Source organism: Leucoraja erinacea, chromosome 7, assembly GCF_028641065.1.
Source record: "Leucoraja erinacea ecotype New England chromosome 7, Leri_hhj_1, whole genome shotgun sequence".
Lineage (NCBI taxonomy): Eukaryota > Metazoa > Chordata > Chondrichthyes > Rajiformes > Rajidae > Leucoraja > Leucoraja erinaceus.
In genome coordinates, this window is record NC_073383.1 from 19,640,232 (window position 1) to 19,659,928 (window position 19,697).

Genomic DNA, 19,697 nt, shown 5'->3' on the forward strand with positions numbered 1-19,697 from the left:
CATCATGGGCTCAGCCCACCCCATCCTCAGAAATGTCATCATGAGGCGTTGCTCCATGAAGAAGGTATCTATCATCAAGGACCCCTACATCCGGACGATGTCCTTTACTTGCTGCTACCAGTAGGAAGGATGTACTGATGTCCCACACCACCAGATTCAGTAAACAGCTTCCATCCAACAACTCTTAACATCTCCTAGAAATGTACTTGTTATAGACCCTGGAGAGTGTGATGCCAACGGCTGTGTATATCCAGAAATTGTGTCCTTGCCATTCTTTAAAACAACATTTCCAAAAATAGTTCACAGGGATGTTTACATGAACGAAACTGCACACTCAAAGTGCCAATTACTATTAATTCTCTTTTGCTGATGTCATTTTTTTTCTTGCGTCTCCCATCTCTGGTCTAATATTGTAAAAGATGATGCAGGAGGGTGGTGACTCTGCGTGCTGGTCCCAGAGGAGGATTTATTATCATCCGATACTATGGCCCTGCCCTTTCATACCTCGTTTGGCTTGTGCGCTGTTTGGCTTGATTGTACTCAAGTATAATATTATCTGAAGTAGACACAAAATGCTGGTGTTGGCGATGCAAAATGCAGATGCTGGCGGGACAGGCAGTATCTCTAGAGAGAAGGAATGTCTAGACCCTTCTTAATATTATCTGATTTGATTGGAAAGCATGCAAAACAAACAAAGCTTTTCACTGCACCTTGCTGCACGCAGGGGCGGAAAACCCAGGGGGGGGTCCAGAGTGGACATGTTCCCTCCATGTTTTGAGAGATGGGGGACATCCCCCCCAAGTTTTTGTAATCCGGATTTTAAAACCCGGTGATCGAAGGCGCCGATTGGAGGAGAGAGACGTCGGTCGGCAGGCAATGGGGGCGGGACATGATTCAGCGCGATGATTGGATCATGAGGGAGGAAGGGGGGGGGGGGGGGGGGGGGGGGGGTGGGCTTCTGAGGCATAGAGCGCAGTGATTGGAGGAGGGAGACGTGGCACAGACCTGCGCTTCATCTGCAGCCAGGATGATCCCGGGCCGGCTCCCCGGCGCTGTCCCGTCCCCACCCGAGTATCCTCCCCCCCAGAGAGGTCGGCAGCAAAGATCCTCCGCTATAGGATCTTTGGTCGGGAATCAGACGGGCCAGCGCGGAGAAACAGCGCTAAACCCAGCTAACTCTGTCTGTCCCACCAGGTGAAGTTGCTTACAACCCTTCCTGGACTTGCGGGAAATATGGCCAGCACGGAGATGCAGCGCTGGTATCCCGTCAGTCCAGACAGGGCTGTCTTTTTAACCCGGTGAGACAGGCAGTTAGTTGAGCTGCATAATTGGAGCGCTTTGGATTGAAACATTGCCTATTACATGACAATTCTTTCTCACTCATTCTCGAGAGACTCCGTACCATGTAGTGTTTGCATAGATTGTCCTTGTGTTGCTTCTCACTGTTGTAATTGAGGCTTATGTGCACAGCCTGCTCTATGTTGTTTAAAAAAAACCCTGCATTGGCATGCGGTTAATGCTTTCGATTATTACCCCGTATACAGCAGAGTATCAGTCTGTGCTGGCATTTTAGCTTTCCTGCACCTCTCTCACTGTTATTTTTTCATCACTCTCATGGACAACTTCCAGGTACTCAAACTATACCTTACTTGGCATTTCAATTTTATTTTCCTAATACAGCATGCTGCAAATGTTCAATAATTAATTTACTGGTGTAAGAGAGAAAAACAAGCATTCTCTTGTGACAGCACTGCTTGTCAGTGGCGGGAGCAGCAAATTTTCCATGCTTCTGTGCACAATTTTATCTTGAATAACCTTGTCTCAAAGACGCTGCAAGCACAGCTTTGTAAAGCAGTGTGGCAGAATTCTTACTGTGAATGAACCACCAGCATTTCAAACTATACATATGAGCAAATACTGTTGGTAATGTTTGATCTATACTCAATATATTTGCACAATCAAATGCATCAATATTTATTTCTAGTTTAAATCCAGCTTCCTAGTCTGTGACAGGTTGACCTGCCAAATGCATTGAATGTAACTCGCCTGTTTTAACTATTTTGTAATAATATTTCTGAAAAACACACAGCAAACAAGTGTTTCCTCTCATACGATTGCTGTATCTGAAAACCTTCATTGCCATGCACATTAGTATTTCAGTTTACTATAGGCGGCACTCGGGTGTCTTTCATTGCTAGCGTTCATCCTCAATACTCATGAAAATTTTCCAGCATTTCTGAAATGGATTTACCGTCAGTGATTTTTATTCTGTTTGCTCTCCAGATGGATCCCGTGCAGAAAGCAGTCATCAACCACACATTTGGCGTTTCAGTTCCACCTAAAAAGAAGCAAATTATTTCATGTAATGTCTGCCAACTCAGATTTAATTCGGAGGTAAGTAGAGAGTACATATACCTGTAAATGACTGTGTTTGATTATTTTACAAATGCTAATGCAGTCATGGCTCCACTCACATGTTTATTGTCATTGCTTATTTCGGGAAATAATCTGACGTATTTCACGTGGTGTTAAATTAGCCAGCACCTCGCCGGTGGCTAGGATACGTGGTACCTTTTTCCATTGTTGCAGTAATGTAGAAAGGTGATGAGTGTGGCTTACACCTATTTGAGAGCAGCTGTTGTCTGATCTGTGGTGTTGATTACTTTGTGTAAGTTATCCAGGTGAAGGCTGTCTTCAAGGTGAGTATTAATAATGCACGACTTTTCTATACCTCTGTAACAAGATAGTCAAGTAATACTTTTTGTCCTGATGAAAAGACTTAAATGTCAACTTAAAAATTGTGCTTCTGCTTCTGAATCAGTCGTTTTACTGAGCTAGCAATTAGCAGTGAGTTACATATTTTCAACCGAGATTCTAATGAATTTTCCGACTAGCTTGAGAAAATTATTTGTCAATATTATGCTGCAGCACTTGCAAACTGCGAATCTGGATTACCATTAGTATTTTTTAAATATGATAAAATACGTGCTCTATTTTGGGAAACAGTGATGATGATGCCAGATTGGCACTTAGAAAATATTTATTGTTTATGTTTCTTACTATAATTGTAAAGATGCTTGGGAATAATTTCAAAACAGAAAATTAAAAACAAGATCTGTACTCAAGATGATGACGGTAAATAAATATGGACCATTGGTTTACAGCGTATCAAATCAATGCAGAAGAATTAATTCCTGATATAATGGGAAAGCTCACGGGAATATGTCATGATTGGAATAGCTGTCATGCAATGCAATTGTTAGGTTTTCTTTTTGTTTCAGATGTAGGTGTATCATTTCTAGAAATGTGGAATGAAATGACAATTAGATTATGCTTGGCACAATGTATTTTACACCTGCCATATAGTTTGGTGGAGTGATTAGTTATTTGGATTAAAATTCTTGTACAGCAGAATATTATTTAAGGGGCATATGCATTTCGTTGTCTCTGTACTGTACACTGACAATGACAATTAAAGTTGAATCTGAATCTGAATGCCCAACAGTTGAAGTGGACTGCAGTCATTAATGTTTTAACAGTATAGTTGTGTCCTTTTAATATGCCTTCAGGATATTACATTGAGCCTATGTAAAATTTGGCATTTATTTTGTGTTAGAACTGTATTGTTAGTGTTATAAAAATAGTTTTGCGTAAGAAATGACAATGTGTTACATTCATGCAAAAAATAATCTCAGACAAAAGCAAATGTGCGAATATGTGTTAAAGTAATGGGATTGCTCTTGTGATTGGGTATTGAATGCAGAATCTGGTCTAAGAAAATAAAATGTGAGGAATCTTGAAGCCTTTCTTAAGGTTGATTTAACCCTACTTAATTGACAACATAAGACTTGGAAATAGATGTGTAATATTCACGCTTCCTTCAGGTGGGATTTTGAAGTTGCACATGTACAATCCATGGCAACATGCTCCAGCTCAAACCTTTTTTCAGTACTGTTTTATCCCCATCCATTTCTGACTTTGATCGAATCATTAGTGAGTGGTTTTGCATTTTAGTGCATGAATTCTTCCCTTTCCATTCTAGTTTCTCTTTTATAATTTTTTTTTAATCCTCTTTCTGAAGAACAAAAGTCTCTGAATCTTTATCAAGAAACAGAATGCTGAGAAATTGGACTGTGTGGCACTGTGTTTTTAACACCATAAAATCCAAAATTATTTGAGTAAATAACATTTCAATTTCCTTTTTAATTGAAATCACAAAATTATAGAGGGCACTTCCTGTTCTAGAGATATAGTGCATGAAAATGTCCTTTGGCCAACAAGTCTGCGCTGACCAGTGATCACCCCATACACTAGCACTATCCTACACACTAGGGGCAATTTACAAATTTACCAAAGCCCATTAACCTATAAACGTCTTTGTAGTGTGGGAAGAAAGTGGAGCACCTAGAGAAATCACACACAGTCACAGGGAGAATTTTTTTTTATTTCAAAATAGACTTTATTCATTGATAAATATATACAATTCCTGAACCATTCAAACAAACAGAATTCATCCGACATTTTCGGAGACTATACAAGTTTTTTTCAGTACAATTTTTTTACATTTTTCAAATTTCACCAAACAGTCCCCCACCCGTGCCACTCTGTGGCCCCCTGGCGTGGGATACCTTCCCTTAATTTAATTTGAGGGGCGTCTCCACCATACCGTGCCCCCCATGTCCAGCAGCGGAAGGACCCTAGATTGTGGCCCTCCCCCACCGAGCCTTGGCGTTGGCTGCACCAAGCTTCAGCGAGTCCCTTAGCACGTACTCCTGCAGTCTGCAGTGGGCCAGTCGGCAACATTCCCCGACGCTCCCTCTCCATAACCGGAAAAAATTTGGTCATCAGGTGTGAGGTGCTCTCGGGTTTGCTGTACTTGGCACAAGTGTGGCCTGTCCCTCCCTCCTACGCCACGGGGATCACCCGGGCCGTCTTCCAGTTCATCTGGGGGTCGAGGATGGACCGGGTGCGACGGGTCACAATGTACAAGTCGGCAGACAACGGGGGTAAAAGCGTGCCCAACGTCGCCCTCACCCTGATGGCCACCTTTGTGTGTGGCTGCATCAGGCGGAGTGTAGAGCCAAGGCACGTGGGCACTAAGTGTCACTACCTGCTGAGGTTCTACCTGTCCCCGGTGTTGTTGCGAAGGATGGGCCTGGCGCAGATGCCACGCAATGTGCCAGTCAGCTGGACATTGCCGCCCCATCTGTCGTCTGTGGAAAGCTTCTTCCGGACCTACACCTTTGACCACAAGTCCATCGGGCAGTGGTCAGCACGGAATGTCCTGCAGGCACTGCAGGGAAAGGACTCGATGGATCCGGTGGCGTGGTTCCCAGAGCAGACTGCCCAGCTTGTCTGGCAAAATGCCTCATCGCCAGAACTCACCAACAAGCACCAAGACCTGGCTTGGCTGGCGGTGAGGGGAGCCCTCCCAGTTAGATCCTTCCTGCACCGTCGGAACCTCACCACCAGCTCACGCTGCCCCCGGGACGGTTGCGGTGGAGAGGAGACGGTTGCCCACCTCTTTGCAGAGTGTGGGTTTGCAAAAAGAGTCTGGAGAGGTATGCAAGGGTCCCTGGAACGATTTATCCTGAACAGCTCCGTCACAGAGGACTCTGTGATTTACGGACTGTTCCCAGGGACACATTCAGAGACTGACATCGAGTGCTGCTGGAGGGTCATCAACTCGGTCAAAGACGCTCTTTGGTCTGCCCGAGCGTTGCTCACCACCCAGCAGAGCGAGATGTCCGTCAGGGAATGTTGCCGACTGGCCCACTGCAGACTGCAGGAGTACGTGTACAGTCACAGGGAGAATGTACAAACTCCATACAGGCAGCACCCGTAGTTAGGATCAACCCTGGGTGTCTGGGGCTGTAAGGCAGCAACTCCACCTCTGTGCCACTGTGAGACCCAAAGTTGTGCCTGGCATTTTTCCAGCATCAGACATCTACCAAAAGGGCCTGTCCCACTTGGCGATTTCTTCCGGTGACTGCCGGCGTTATTGACTGACCTATCAGGGTCGCTGAAACCTGTCGTCACACCGCAACACGTGATACACCAGTCAATGATGCCGGCAGTCTCCGAAAAAATCACCAAGTGGGACAGGCCCTTGAGGATATCAATCTCTTGTGGTACAAATTTCAGCCAATTACAATGTAAATAAGAGTCAAGGCTCCATTCACTAACCTTTTGTGAGTCTCACTCAGAAGCATACAACAGTGATGCTGCCTTCAGTTGTACAGTTCAGCAGTTCAATCCTAATCTCAGTTGCTATTTTTGTGGAGTCGGTATGTTCTCCACATGGATTTGCTGTGGGTGCTTTGGTATCTTCCCACATCCAGAATACATGCTGATAGGTTTGTTGGATTAGATTAGGTTAGTTAGTTAGATTAACCTATTGGGAGCTGACATGCACTCATGGCCTGAATGGTTTTCTTTGCTGCAATAAGTAAGTAAACAAGAGCATACAGTGCATTCAGAAAGTATTCAGACCACTTCACTTTTTCCACATTTTGTTACGTTACAGCCTTATTCTAAAATGGATTAAATTATTTTTGTAATCATCAATCTACACACAATGCCCCACAATAAAAAAAGTGAAAACAGGTCATTAGAAATTTTTGCAAAGTAATTAAAAATAAATAACTGAAATATCACATTTACATAAGTATTCAGACTCCTTTGGCAGTGATTACAGCCTCAAGTCTTCTTGGGTATGATGCAACAAGCCTGGCACACCTGTATTTGGGTAATTTCTCCCATTCATCTCTGTAGATCCTCTCAAGCTCTGTCAGGTTGGATGGGGAGCGTCGATGAACAGCTATTTTCAGCTCCCTCCAGAGATATTCGATCAGGTTCAAGTCTGGGCTCTGGCTGGGCCACTCAAGGACATTCACAGACTTGTCACAAAGTTGTCTTGGCTTTGTGCTTAGGGTCATTGTTCTGTTGGAAGGCGAACCTCTGCCCCAGTCTGAGGATCTGAACGCTCTGGAGCAGGTTATCATCAAGGATCTCTCTGTACTTTGCTCCGTTCATCTTTCCCTCAATCCTGACTAGTCTCCCAGTTCCTGCCACTGAAGAAAATCCCCACAGCATGATGTTGCCACCACCATGCTTCACCATAGGTATGGTATTGGCCAGGTGATGAGCGGTGCCTGGTTTCCTCCAGACGTGACACTTGGCATTCAGGCCAAAGAGCTCAATCTTAGTTTCATCAGACCAGAGAATCTTGTTTAGGTGCCTTTTGGCAAACTCCAAGTGGGCTGTCATGTGCCTTTTACTGAGTGGCTTCCGTCTGGCCACTCTACCATAAAGGCCTGATTGGTGGGTGCTGCAGATATAGCTGTCCTTCTGGAAGTTTCTCCCATCTCCACAAAGGAACTCTTGTTCACCTGACCAAGACCCTTCCCCAATTGCTCAGTTTGGAAGGGCGACCAGCTCTATGAAGAGTCCTGATGGTTTCAAAGTTCTTCCATTTAAGAATGACAGAGGCCACTATGCTCTTCGGACCTGTAATGCTGCAAAAAATGTTTTATACCCTTCCCCAGATCTGAGTCTCGGCACAATTCTGTCTCGGAGGTCTACGGACAATTCCTTCATCTTCATGGCTTGGTTTTTGCTCTGAGGTGCACTGTTAACTGCGGGACCTTATATAGACAGGTGTGTGCCTTTCCAAAACATGTGCAATCAATTTAATTCACCACTGGTGGACTCCAAGTTGTAGAAACATTTCAAGGATAATCAATGGAAACAGGATGCACCGAAGCTCAATTTTGAGTGTCATAGCAAAGGGTCTGAATACTTATGTAAATGTGATATTTCAGTTAGTTATTCTTAATTACTTAGCAAAAATTTCTAAACACATTTTCCCTTTTTTATTATGAGGTATTGTGTGTAGATTGATGATAATAAAAATGAATTTCATGCATTTTAGAATAAGGCTGTAACATAACAAAATGTGGAAAAAGTGAAGGGGTCTGAATACTTTCTGAATGCACTGTGCTCAGAATGTTCTGCTTTTTTCACGATTTTTTAAAAAGACATCCTGCTGATATCATAAGACATCCAGCAGACATAAGATAACTTCAAAACTGACTGCATGGCTCATAGTTCTCATGGCCCACAATGAGATCAAAATAACAGAGTATCTGCTGCAGCATTTAGTTGTTGAGCTTCTTGATCATAAGATCATTCCAGGCAACCAAAGCTGATCTGTGCCATATTTCTGTTTGCAGTTTGCTATAGCATCAGAGGCATTTTAGTTACAGGAATAATCTCAATTTGAGTCGGAAGGAACTGCAGATGTTGATTTATGCAGAAGATAGGCATAAAGGTTTCCCCACCACCTCTACCTTTCGGTATGAAGAAGGGTTCCAAACCAAAAAGTCACTTTTCTCCAGAGATGCTGCCTGACCCATTGAGTTACTCCAGCTAAATGCTCTATTCTAATAATCTCTTGATTTCACCATGGAGTTGGTAGCATATGTGATTTGCCAGAATCGTTGGCTTCCCCTGAATGTAATTGGCCAATCACTCTGCTCAGGTGTGCCCACATCTTCTCCTTCTCAAAGGGTCCCATTCCCTAAACATCCAGACGGTTGCGGGTCATGAGAAGAACTTTGTGAGGGCAAATGCCATGTATTTTGTCAGCTCCTGGAGCAACCTTATCCTGAGTGAATCTGCATTATTGGACATTTGAGAGGTTAGCACTGCCCTGCCGGGTGGAACCTGTGGAGCAAAGGACACGGTTTCCCACAGCTTTCATGACTTTTCACAGCTATTTATGCTCCAACCACACTGGTTCAGCAGAAGGATAATGAACGGCACATATACAGTATGTACTAGGATACTTGTTCATTTTAAGCCTTTAACTAACTGGCCATTTCAGAATCCTCTGGGGAAGTCCCAATAGTGGAAGTACCATATTTAATTCAGTTCACACAATTGCTGGATGGGATCAATATAGTTTTGCAGTTTTCTACTTGCTTTTGATTACTGGTCTCCCAACTATTCCCATCACTTTCAATGTTGTGCACAAATGAAGCTCTGAGCAAACAGGTGGCTTTGAGAAGATGTCTCATCACACCAAGTGACCTTACACATGTTGCTCATACTCTCCCATGCATACCTTCATCAATAGTCACCTTCATATTTACTGGCATATCAGAGGATGCAGAGAGAATAATCAAGAAATACAAATCAACAGGTCAGAACTATTGGTCACAAGAAACTGCAGATGCTGTTGTTGGCCAAAACTATTCATGGCCAGTATAAGCCGGTGGCCTCAGCATCAGTCACATACTGCCGGAAGGCTCGCATTTTATTTGAAAAGCATCCCTTGCTGTCAGGTCACAATCAGGATTTTCCTTGAGAGACACAAAACTGCAGATGCTGAAGCTTATTCTTGAGTGCATTGGCCTGTAATGCACAACATTGGCAATGTGACATGTTGACTCATTGTATGTTATGCAACAGTGCCGACTGCTGCCAACCAGTGTGACCTATCACTGCATGCAGAGAAATGTTATCATCCTCCATGAGAGCATAATTGTATGATGCCAGTGGCTTGAGAATAATTTCTAACAGAGCAACATTAAATTGTATATTGACACAACATGTTTACGTGTTCAACATCCTGGTGCCATTTCAATTCGGACTTTGGAAATACAGCGTGGAAACGACCACATCAGCCTACCAACCAGCGATCACACCATACAGTAGCACTATCCTACACACTGGGGACAATTTTACTATTTACATTTTACTTACAAACCGGCATGTCTTTGGAGTGTGGGAGGAAACCAGAGCACTCGGAGAAAACCCACATGGTCACAGGGAGAACATACAAGCTCTGTACAGACAGCACCCTTCGCCAGGATTGAACCCGGGTCCCTGGCACTGTAAGGCAGCAATTCTACCGCTGCACCTGTGTGCTGCCTTGTAGGTGGGTTCCCACGTGCATCTGTTATGTGGCCGTGTCCTCTCTGCAGCTGCACCAACGTTGCTCCCCCTCCTTTTGAAATGGAAAATGCTGCATGGATTTCCTTGATGACCCATAAAAACCTCGAGGGCTTGGTTGAGATTGACCAATTAAAGGAGCAGTCTGGGATGGGTAGTAGAAGGCATGATGCCAGAGGGGTGGTGAGTGGTGGCAGTAAATTGCTGATTTGTGACAGCGGACATCACGTACAAATGTGCGTGCCGGTAATTTTCTCAATTGCTGCAAGTTCTTAAAGAGATTCAAGTGGCTGAAAGGACTCAGGCTCAGACAGAGACCATTGGATCCTCCCTCTCCCAACCACACATGCTCAAGCTGGATCAGGGTAACACTTGATATAGGTATGAAAACTGTTGAGAACCTCTATCTGTGTCGCTCCACCAGCCTTCCAAAACAAACTATCTTCTGCCAAACCCCTTCTAAGGTCCGAAGAAATGTTCTGGCCCGAAACGTCACCTCTCCATGTTCTCCAGAGACACTGCCTGACCCACTGAGTTGCTCCAGCACATTGTGTCTTTTTTCTTCGACGTATCGGTCAAGGTTCTGATCAGAAACATCGCATGTTCATATCCTCCAGAGATGTGAACCGTTGAGTTACTCCAGCACTTTGTGCTCTGAACAATAGCTCATGTTAGGTCTGGGCATGTTGCAACCTTCTGAGCTCAATATCAAATTTTCCAATTTGAGAGATTCTTTTTGCCTGAAAAAACAAGAATAATCTTGCCTGCAATGGTTTTCACTTTTCCTCAATGTGTGCAATTTGGCTGCTGGGGGCATGTTACTGGAGCTCAAACCGACCTCACCTGTCGCATGACTTTAGCAGTCAAATAAATTACTTTTGTTGCATCTATTTACCCCCCCCCCACCACCAACCCTTATGTGCTGCTGCCGAAACCAACTTATTTCCCTCATTCTTAGGTCCAGTAAACAGGGCCTTATCTAAAATGTTAACTGGTTTTCTTTCCATTGATGCCGACTGACTTGCTGCACTTTTTAAGCATTTTCTTTCTTTTTATGTCATGTTGACTCAGTTTGTCTTATTCAGGCACACTCCACTACCTTACTACCATCAACATATTACACAGAACAAAGCGTTTAATATGCTGGTAACTGCCCCAAATATGCCATTTGCATTGAAGATAGACACAAAAAGCTGGAGTAACTCAGCGGGACAGGCTGCATCTCTGGAGAGAAGGAATGGGTGACGTTTTCGGGTCGAGACCCTTCTTCAGACGGACCATGGCTCTATCACAGACATTCCTTTTTTACTCATCCCTCTCCCTCCCCAACTTATCCTCTCAATGGTATTTCGCTCTTTCCCAGTTTTTACATTGTATGGTAGACCTAAAATGCTGATTGCTTCACTTTTCAGAACTGCAGCCTGATCTGCTGTGTTTTTCCTGGAATTTTGTTTAAAATGCATTTACTCTCAATCAAACCTGGCCTGATAAAGTTTATCCTATTTGCCTATGGAAGGTGAGCATTGCTGTACTGACCGTTCTTCCCTAATAGACCCTGAACAGAGGATCAAACTAAATTGGTGGATCTGCAGTCACATTTTACATTGAACAAGGTTTCCTTTCCTTCCATTGAGTGGACCTAATGGGTGTTTCTTAGATATAGATATATATAGATATGCCATTTATTGTCACTATACATGTACAGTGAAACTGAAAGCTGCTCGTACTCAGTGCATACATACAATTTTACACAAAAAACAAGAAACAGAAAAACAAAACAGAAGGGAGATGGGAGGGGGGAATAGGTGCACAAATTCTACGGCGCTACATACATATATACATATATACAGATGGAAGTCCGTGTTGGGCGGTGTAGTCAGTGCATGTGTGGATTTGAATTTATGGTAGATATAATTCTCGGGAAGCAGCTATTCCTGAGTCTGTTATGGTCCAGAGTATTGTTACTGATTGTTTAGTTTAGTTTATTGATACAACATTGTATAGTTTAGAGATACGACAGTTCTGGGCTCCATGTTATAGGAAAGATATTGTCAAGCTTGAAAGGGTTCCGAAAATATTTACGAGGATGTTCCCAGGACTAGAGGACGTGAGCTATAGGGAGAGGTTGAGTAGGCTAGGTCTCTATTCCATGGAGCGTAGGAGGATGAGGGGACATCTTGTAGAGGTTTCCAAAATCATAAGAGGAATAGATCGGGTAGATGCACAGTCTTTTACCCAGTATAGGGGAATCAAGGACCAGAGGACATAGTTTCAAGGTGAAGGGGAAAAGATTTAATAGGGATCCGATGGGTAACTGGGTATATGGAACAAGCTGCCTGAGAAAGCCGTTGAGGCTGGGACTATCCCATCATTTAAGAAACAGTTGGAAATGTAAAGATGCAGGACATGTCCAGTAAGACATGCTTTGCTACTGGGGAAAAACAAAACTAAGTCAATGAGCAACAGATGCTGAACTCCCTCGGTCACTTTCCATGAAGCGATTACCAACAAACTCAAGGAATGGTGTGTGGAGCCTATTATATGACAAAAGTTAATAGTTCAATAGTGTTTTCTTGTCACGTGCAAAAGAGAGTGAAATTCTTTTAGAGACGCCAGATTTGGCACCATATCCAAAGTCCAGTCTGCGCACTTGGTCTTATGGAGCGGACCCATGGATAGTGCAACGTACTGACGTTCTATTTCTCGCCTGGCCACCTTTGTGCCCCGGGGGCACCTCACGCAGTCCATCTTAAGGGCGCGGGATGCAAGACCCCGGCTCACGTTCCTGTCAGCCTTGCTCCTCATGACCATTGTCACCGGCTTCCTCCTCTTTAGTGCTCCGGCCCTTGGAGGGTGAGCAGGGACTGGGCTCCATGGCTACAGGCCATGGCCACGAGATCCTCTGGGCGGGTTCTCAGTCTGGGGTTGGTGAGCCGTGTTATCCGGGCAAGTTTCTTGGTCCGTGGTGGGCAAGAAAGGCCTGCTTCTGGGTATGACCACGGCTTTGTGGGATCCACCTGCCACGGGGCTTACCGACCTCTAAACAAGCTCCCGATGTTGGGAAGTCCAGGACAAGGGGTCCAGCTTGCCACGGGAAATCCTTTAAAACCGAGATCTAAACAACTTTTTTTCATTTAGGGAGTGGAGAATCTCTGGAACTCTCTGCCACAGTACCAGAGATAGCACTTTCCTAAGAGTTCGACAAAACGGAGGGAAGCCGGAATCCCGCTTGAAGTGCATAAAGCGTTGTGTCCTTGGGCTTGACCTTCATACCTTTGTCAGATGGCATGTTGCGCAGGCGCGGGGCAGTCCGGACGCCCTGTGTTCCCTTTGGAAAGTGCTAAAAATGCATTTCGTTGTCTCAATTACACTGACAATGGGATAAATATGAATCATTTCATTTCATTTTTTTTTTAGTTGGGCAAGGGTTCATTGGGATATAGTCAGAGGGGTTAGATTGCCCTTGGGAGGGATCAGGGGGTATGGACAAAGGCTGTACAGGATACTTTTGATCAAACATGATCATATTGAATGGCGGTGTTCGGCTCGAAGGGCCGAATGGGCAGAGCTGCACCTAATTTCTGTTGTATCTATGGACTTCAGTAAGCATTTGACAAGGTACCTCATGGTGGGCTGCTCTGGAAGAAAGCAGAAGGTGATGGCGGAAGGTTGCTTCTCAGATTGGAGGCCTGTGACTAGTGGTGTGCCTCAGGGTTCGGAGCTGGGCCTGTTACTGTTTGTCATCTATATCAATGATTTGGATAAGAACATGTGGCAAGATTAGCAAGTTTGCATGTGATACAAAAGTGGGTGGTTTTGCAGATGATTGTGAAATTGTGTGCGGTTTTGAAGATGGTTGTGAAATTGCAGCAAGATCTTGATCAATTGGCCAAGTGGGCTGAGGAATGGTTAATGGAATATAATGCAGATAAATGTGATGTGTTGCATTTTGGGACGTCTAACATGGGCAAGACCTACACAGTGAATGGCAGGGCTCTGGGTAGTGGTGTAGAGCAGAGGGATCTTGGAGTGCAGGTGCACAGCTCCCTGAAGGTGAAGTCGCAGGTAGATCGGGTGGTCAAAGAGGATTTTGACACATTGGCCTTCATCAGCCAGAGTATTGAGTATAGAAGTAGGGAGGTCATGTTGCAGTTGTATAAGACGTTGGTGAGACCGCATTTAGTGTTATGTTCAGATCTGGGAACCATGTTATAGAAAAGATGTTATCAAGCTGGAAAGGACACAGAGAAGATTTATGAGGATGTTACCAGGACTTGAGGATCTGAACTATAGGGAGAGATTGAGTAGGCTGGGTCTCTAATCCTTGGAGCGCAGGAGGATGAGGGGTTATCTTAAAGAGGTGTATAAGATCATGAGAGGAATCGATGGGCAGATGCAAAGAGTCTCTTGCCCAGAGTAGGTGAATCGAGGACCAGAGGCCACAGGTTTAAGATGAAGGGGAAAAGATTTAATGGGAATCTGAGTGGTAACTTTTTCACACAAAGGGCGGATGTATGGAACAAGCTGCCAGGGGAGGTGGTTGAGGCAGGGACTATCCCAACATTTAAGAAACAGACAGGTATATGGATAGGACAGGTTTGGAGGGATATTGACCAAATGCTGGCAGGTGGGACGTGTGCAGCTGGGACATGTTGGCCTGTGTGGGCAAGTTGTGCCGTAGGGCCTGTCCCCACACTGTATCACTCTACAACTCTATGTCTCTCACATGCAAACAGGCCCTCATTTGGTTTAATCACAACACTTACAAGTAGAGCTATGCTGGCACATTGAGTACAAATGTTTGTCCGTGAATTTAATACCTCAACTGAAATGTGTATGATTTTTTTTCATGATGACTCATTCCATCAGCTCAATTTTCTGAATTAACTATTGAAGTGGAATATCTGTGCGTCTGATTCTGTATGATGCCCTTGGAAACCACATAGCAATCATCTCGATGTTTGTCTTATCTGCAAACGTCAATGATTAGTTTCTTTAATCATGTCATCTTCAAATAAATAAATAATTGCAGAGAAATTGAGTTTTGCTGACCCAATAGCCATCTTGTTGTCGGGTCCACTACTGGAAAGCTTGGTGGCCTACCATGATGTATTACCCATAGGACACAATGGGAAAGGGAAAGTGGCTGCGTTATGGTGATCTTTATTTCAGAATCCATACTGCCAGACTGCAAAATTAATTCTGTGTGAATTCCTCAGATAAGGATGAACATTATACGTGGAACATAATTTGTATTAGGATCATCTGACTTCCAAGTTCACACATGTAACCATATAACCATATAACAATTACAGCACGGAAACAGGCCATCTCGACCCTTCTAGTCCGTGCCGAACACATATTCTCCCCTAGTCCCGTATACCTGCGCTCAGACCATAACCTTCCATTCCCTTCCCGTCCATATAACTATCCAATTTATTTTTAAATGATAAAAACGAACCTGCCTCCACCACCTTCACTGGAAGCTCATTCCACACAGCCACCACTCTCTGAGTAAAGAAGTTCCCCCTCATGTTACCCCTAAACTTCCGTCCCTTAATTCTCAAATCATGTCCCCTTGTTTGAATCTTCCCTACTCTCAGTGGGAAAAGCTTTTCCACGTCAACTCTGTCTATCCCTCTCATCATTTTAAAAACCTCTATCAAGTCCCCCCTTAACCTTCTGTGCTCCAAAGAATAAAGCCCTAACTTGTTCAACCTTTCTCTGTAACATAATGTTTACTTTGGTCCAAAATCTGAATTTGCAATCAAAGCTGAGGATTATCCCACAAATATTTATTTATGAGGTTAAGGAACTCTATTAAAACATCACAATGTTCATTTGTGTTTCTATAAAGACGATTTTTTGAGAATTTCTGTTATTATTTATTTTTGAAAGTCGAGTTCAAATTGAAAGCAGATCTTTTGCTGTATTTCAAATTGGAGTATTGGGAGATGTATTGTCTCAGAGTTCATTGGAATGTAGTAGAGATGCAGCGTGAAAATAATCCCTTCGGCCCATTGAGTCGGTGCCGACCAGCGATCCCCGTACACTAACACTGTGCTACACACTAGGGTCCATTTACAATTTTACCAAAGTCAGTTAACCTCCAAACCTGTGCGTCTCTGGAGTGTGGGAAGAAACCGGAGCACCCGGAGAAAACCCAACATGGTCACGGAGAAAACATACAAACTAGACAGCACTTGTAGTCAGGATCGAATCCGCTTCTGTGGCGCTGTAAGTCAGCAACTCTACCACTGCGCCACTGTGCCGTTATTGTTCGTTTTAGGTCAAATTTAAGGAATTTTATTGCACCCTGAAGTACATGACAATAAAATAATCTAATCTTGCAGATCTCCCCTCAATTTTGTGACCTGCAAATATTTTTTGTGTGTAAACTTGCAGAAGATCCAAGATGTGCAATTCTAGTGTGCTTGATATGTCATGCACGTTAGAAACCTCCCCTGTGACCTTGCCTGAAGCACCATTTTACCATGAGTTTCAAAGTGCCAAAACATTTCAAAGCTTTTTTTGTTAAATGTAATTTTGTTTAAAGCCAATCCAATCAAATAGGATTATGAAAACAGTTTTTGAAAAATACTTTGAAGCTTTTTTTTTTACTGTTTCAACGTTCACCACATAGCAGCGGGGATCATTGTGTTACCTTCTGCTATGAGACAATCCCATTAATTAGAAGACAGTGATATCCCACAATCTTCTTCTGAATGGAATACAGTGCAGCTAGCTCCCAACCTAAACCTGAATCCTGTTTCTACCTCTTTGCACCATAAAATGCACTTTCATGTCATGTCACATAACACCCTCTTTCTGCAGTCAGCTGAAATCAATCTCTTAATCAAGTATGCTTAAGTATGACCCGAAACGTTGCCTATTTCCTTCGCTCCATAGATGCTGCCTCACCCGCTGAGTTCCTCCAGCATTTTTGTCTATATTAACCAAGTAGGCTTACTATTCATGCGTAGGAACCTATCACCTTATATGCTTGTTTTTCTCATGCTATAAAATAATATTTTATTGCAAAAACATAACTTTTTTTGGTTTCCCAATCCCAACATCCTTAATCACAGATTCCATCTCACCATTATTCATGAAATCAAAATCAAGTGTTTAACTATTTCCTCTCCCATGATCATAAAACAGCAGTGCCACCGAGTAGATACTTAAATGTATTGTGTTTGAGAAGTAAAGTTAGATGAAACGAATCATTGTTGTACTAAAGTAAAAATGATTTCCCAATCAATACTGGTCTACGTCAAACACCATATCCATAAAGTCCAACTGGGAGGTAAATATACTTACGAGCCTGTCCCACGTACGTGACATTTTTGGCGACTGTCGGCACCCATCATAGGTCGTTGCAGGTCACCAAAAATTTTCAACATGTTGAAAATCCAGCGACGACCAGAACAAGGTACGACTCTTTGGGCGACTACTCATGACCATACAGGCTTCACATGTCGCATCAATGGTCGTGAGTAGTCTCCTCAATCGCCCAAAGAGTCATAGCGTCTTTCTGGTCACCGCTGGATTTTCAACATGTAGAAAATTTTCGGCGACCTGCAACGACATATGATGGGTGCCGACAGTCGCCGTAAAAGTCGCATAAGTGGGACAGGCCCATTAAGGAGGAGCCTGTTTAAGAAAGAACTGTAGATGCTGGAAAAATCGAAGGTAGACAAAAATGCTGGAGAAGCTCAGCGGGTGAGGCAGCATCTATGGAGTGAAGGAATAGGCGATGTTTCGGGTCGAGACCCTTCTTCAGACTAAGCCTGCTACTTTGGAGGAGCATGCTATTTAGACGCATTTAGGCTTAAACGTGATGTCCCACATTGTGGGGGATGATTCTGAATTTCTCCATGGCAACCTGGAATGGGTGATTAGTTATGCCTCATCAGTCCTGTTCCTATTAACAGCTCATTAGCATTTCATGTAATTGTGTGCAGTTATTGTGCCTTTTATTGAATGTGATTGGCAGCACTGCTCCAAATTCTCCTTGGTTGTTGATCACAAAGCAACGTTTAAGTCTTGAGTAGGAGCAACAAACTTTGAGGGTAAACTGGTACATGAAACACCCTCAAGCAAAACCTCTTGTCAAATGCATTTGTAAGAAAAACATCTAGATTGTCATTCAAAATATGTGTTTCAGGGACATCAGAGACGCACACCACCCTGGCCATGCTCTCATTTCACTCCTGCTATTGGTAAGAAGGTATAGGAGCCTAAAAACTAACGTCCTGGTTAAGGGCAGCTTCTTCCCAACCACCATCAGGTTATTAATCACAACAATCTCCAACTAAGCTCCGAATTACATAGACTTGGGGGGGGGGGGGGGGGTTGATTTAGTCTAGCACTATTATTGTTCGTTTGTGTTTTATATACTGAACTTCTTTTTTGTTGGTTATTATATTATTTACAGTGTACTATGTTGACATATCTGTTGTGCTGCTGCATGTAAGAATTTCATTATTCTGTTTCAGGACATATGACAATAAAACACTCTTGACTTGACTCTTGATTGCTAGTGGATCATAAGAAGCCGCTTCCAGTGGAAGTGGTGGAGGCAGGTTCGATTTTATAATTTAAAAATAAATTGGACAGGTATATGGACGGGGAAGGAATGGAGGGTTATGGTCTGAGTGCAGGTAGATGGGACTAGGGGGGAATAAGTGTTCGGCACGGACTAGAAGGGCCGAGATGGCCTGTTTGTTTCCGTGCTGTAATTGTTATATGGTTATTATATGGTTATAAGCAAATTTATCAAACACTGCATAGACACCTGAGTCAATTCTGACATTTCTCTAGTTTTGGTTTGAAGTTCCCTGTTCTGTGCTTTTCTTTGGTTCTCTATAGTATTTTGTTTATTGATAAATGTGCAATTTTAGTTTTGGCACTTATTTGAAAACATTTTATTTTGTCTTCAGTGGTGACTGGAAGTGTGCTGAGAATTATATCTCAGGGAGGAAGTTTATTTTGAGTGTAGGATAATAGTAAAATCAATGCCACTGTAACCTATGAAAAATGAATGTATGAACTGCACTGAAAAATCATAAGTTGGAAAATTTATCTCTGGGTAATTCAAATGGATTATTCTCTGCAATGATCACTTAGTTGCTTAGTATATATATTTGTTGCTTAGTATATATAATATATACGTATTTTAAACAGTTTTTAACAGGAAACCCTCGTTATAACAGTGTGAAATGGTGAGGAGCGGAACGGTGTCTAATATTGCCAATTGTCCATTATAACCAAGTAAGGGGGGTACACATCGACTAGTTAGAGCCAGGGGGAATCTACAGGGTTGGGAGCTGCAGAGTTCTTGGATTCACACGCGGTGTGCCCAGCACTCACACTGCCCTCATGCTGCTCGCTCTCTCTGTTCCCGCTACTAGAAGCACATCGCATGCCGCCAGCTTGTTGAGTAACTGGCGGAAGGGAGGGGCAGTACAAAGGACACCGTGCGCCATTACCAGGCAACCAAGGCACACGTTGCCAGGGCGACACACATGCAGGGCGAGTTGTGCCTGCATCCAACACCCTTGAGATGTCACCTTGTTGCAATTGCTGCAGACCCGTACCCATTGCAACGCACTTCAAGAGTGTTTTACTGCTCATCCTCTCCCCACCAACCGTCACCACGAACAAAAGCCTTGGTCCACTATAACTGAAATCCGTTATAAAGAGATCCGTAATAGTGAGGGTAGACTGTACATCTAAAA

The 19,697-nt window shown here is 43.5% G+C and overlaps 1 protein-coding gene across 6 annotated transcripts in view; it reads left to right on the forward strand.

Moving 5' to 3' along the window:
* znf385b (zinc finger protein 385B) overlaps nucleotides 1-19,697 on the forward strand; it is a 362,216-nt gene that overhangs the window by 287,651 nt on the left and 54,868 nt on the right. For all 6 annotated transcript variants that reach the window (XM_055637874.1, XM_055637873.1, XM_055637876.1 and 3 more), the window contains one exon: nucleotides 2,284-2,394. In XM_055637874.1, the coding sequence (XP_055493849.1) occupies nucleotides 2,284-2,394 (111 nt within the window). The remainder of the gene's footprint in view (nucleotides 1-2,283; nucleotides 2,395-19,697) is intronic.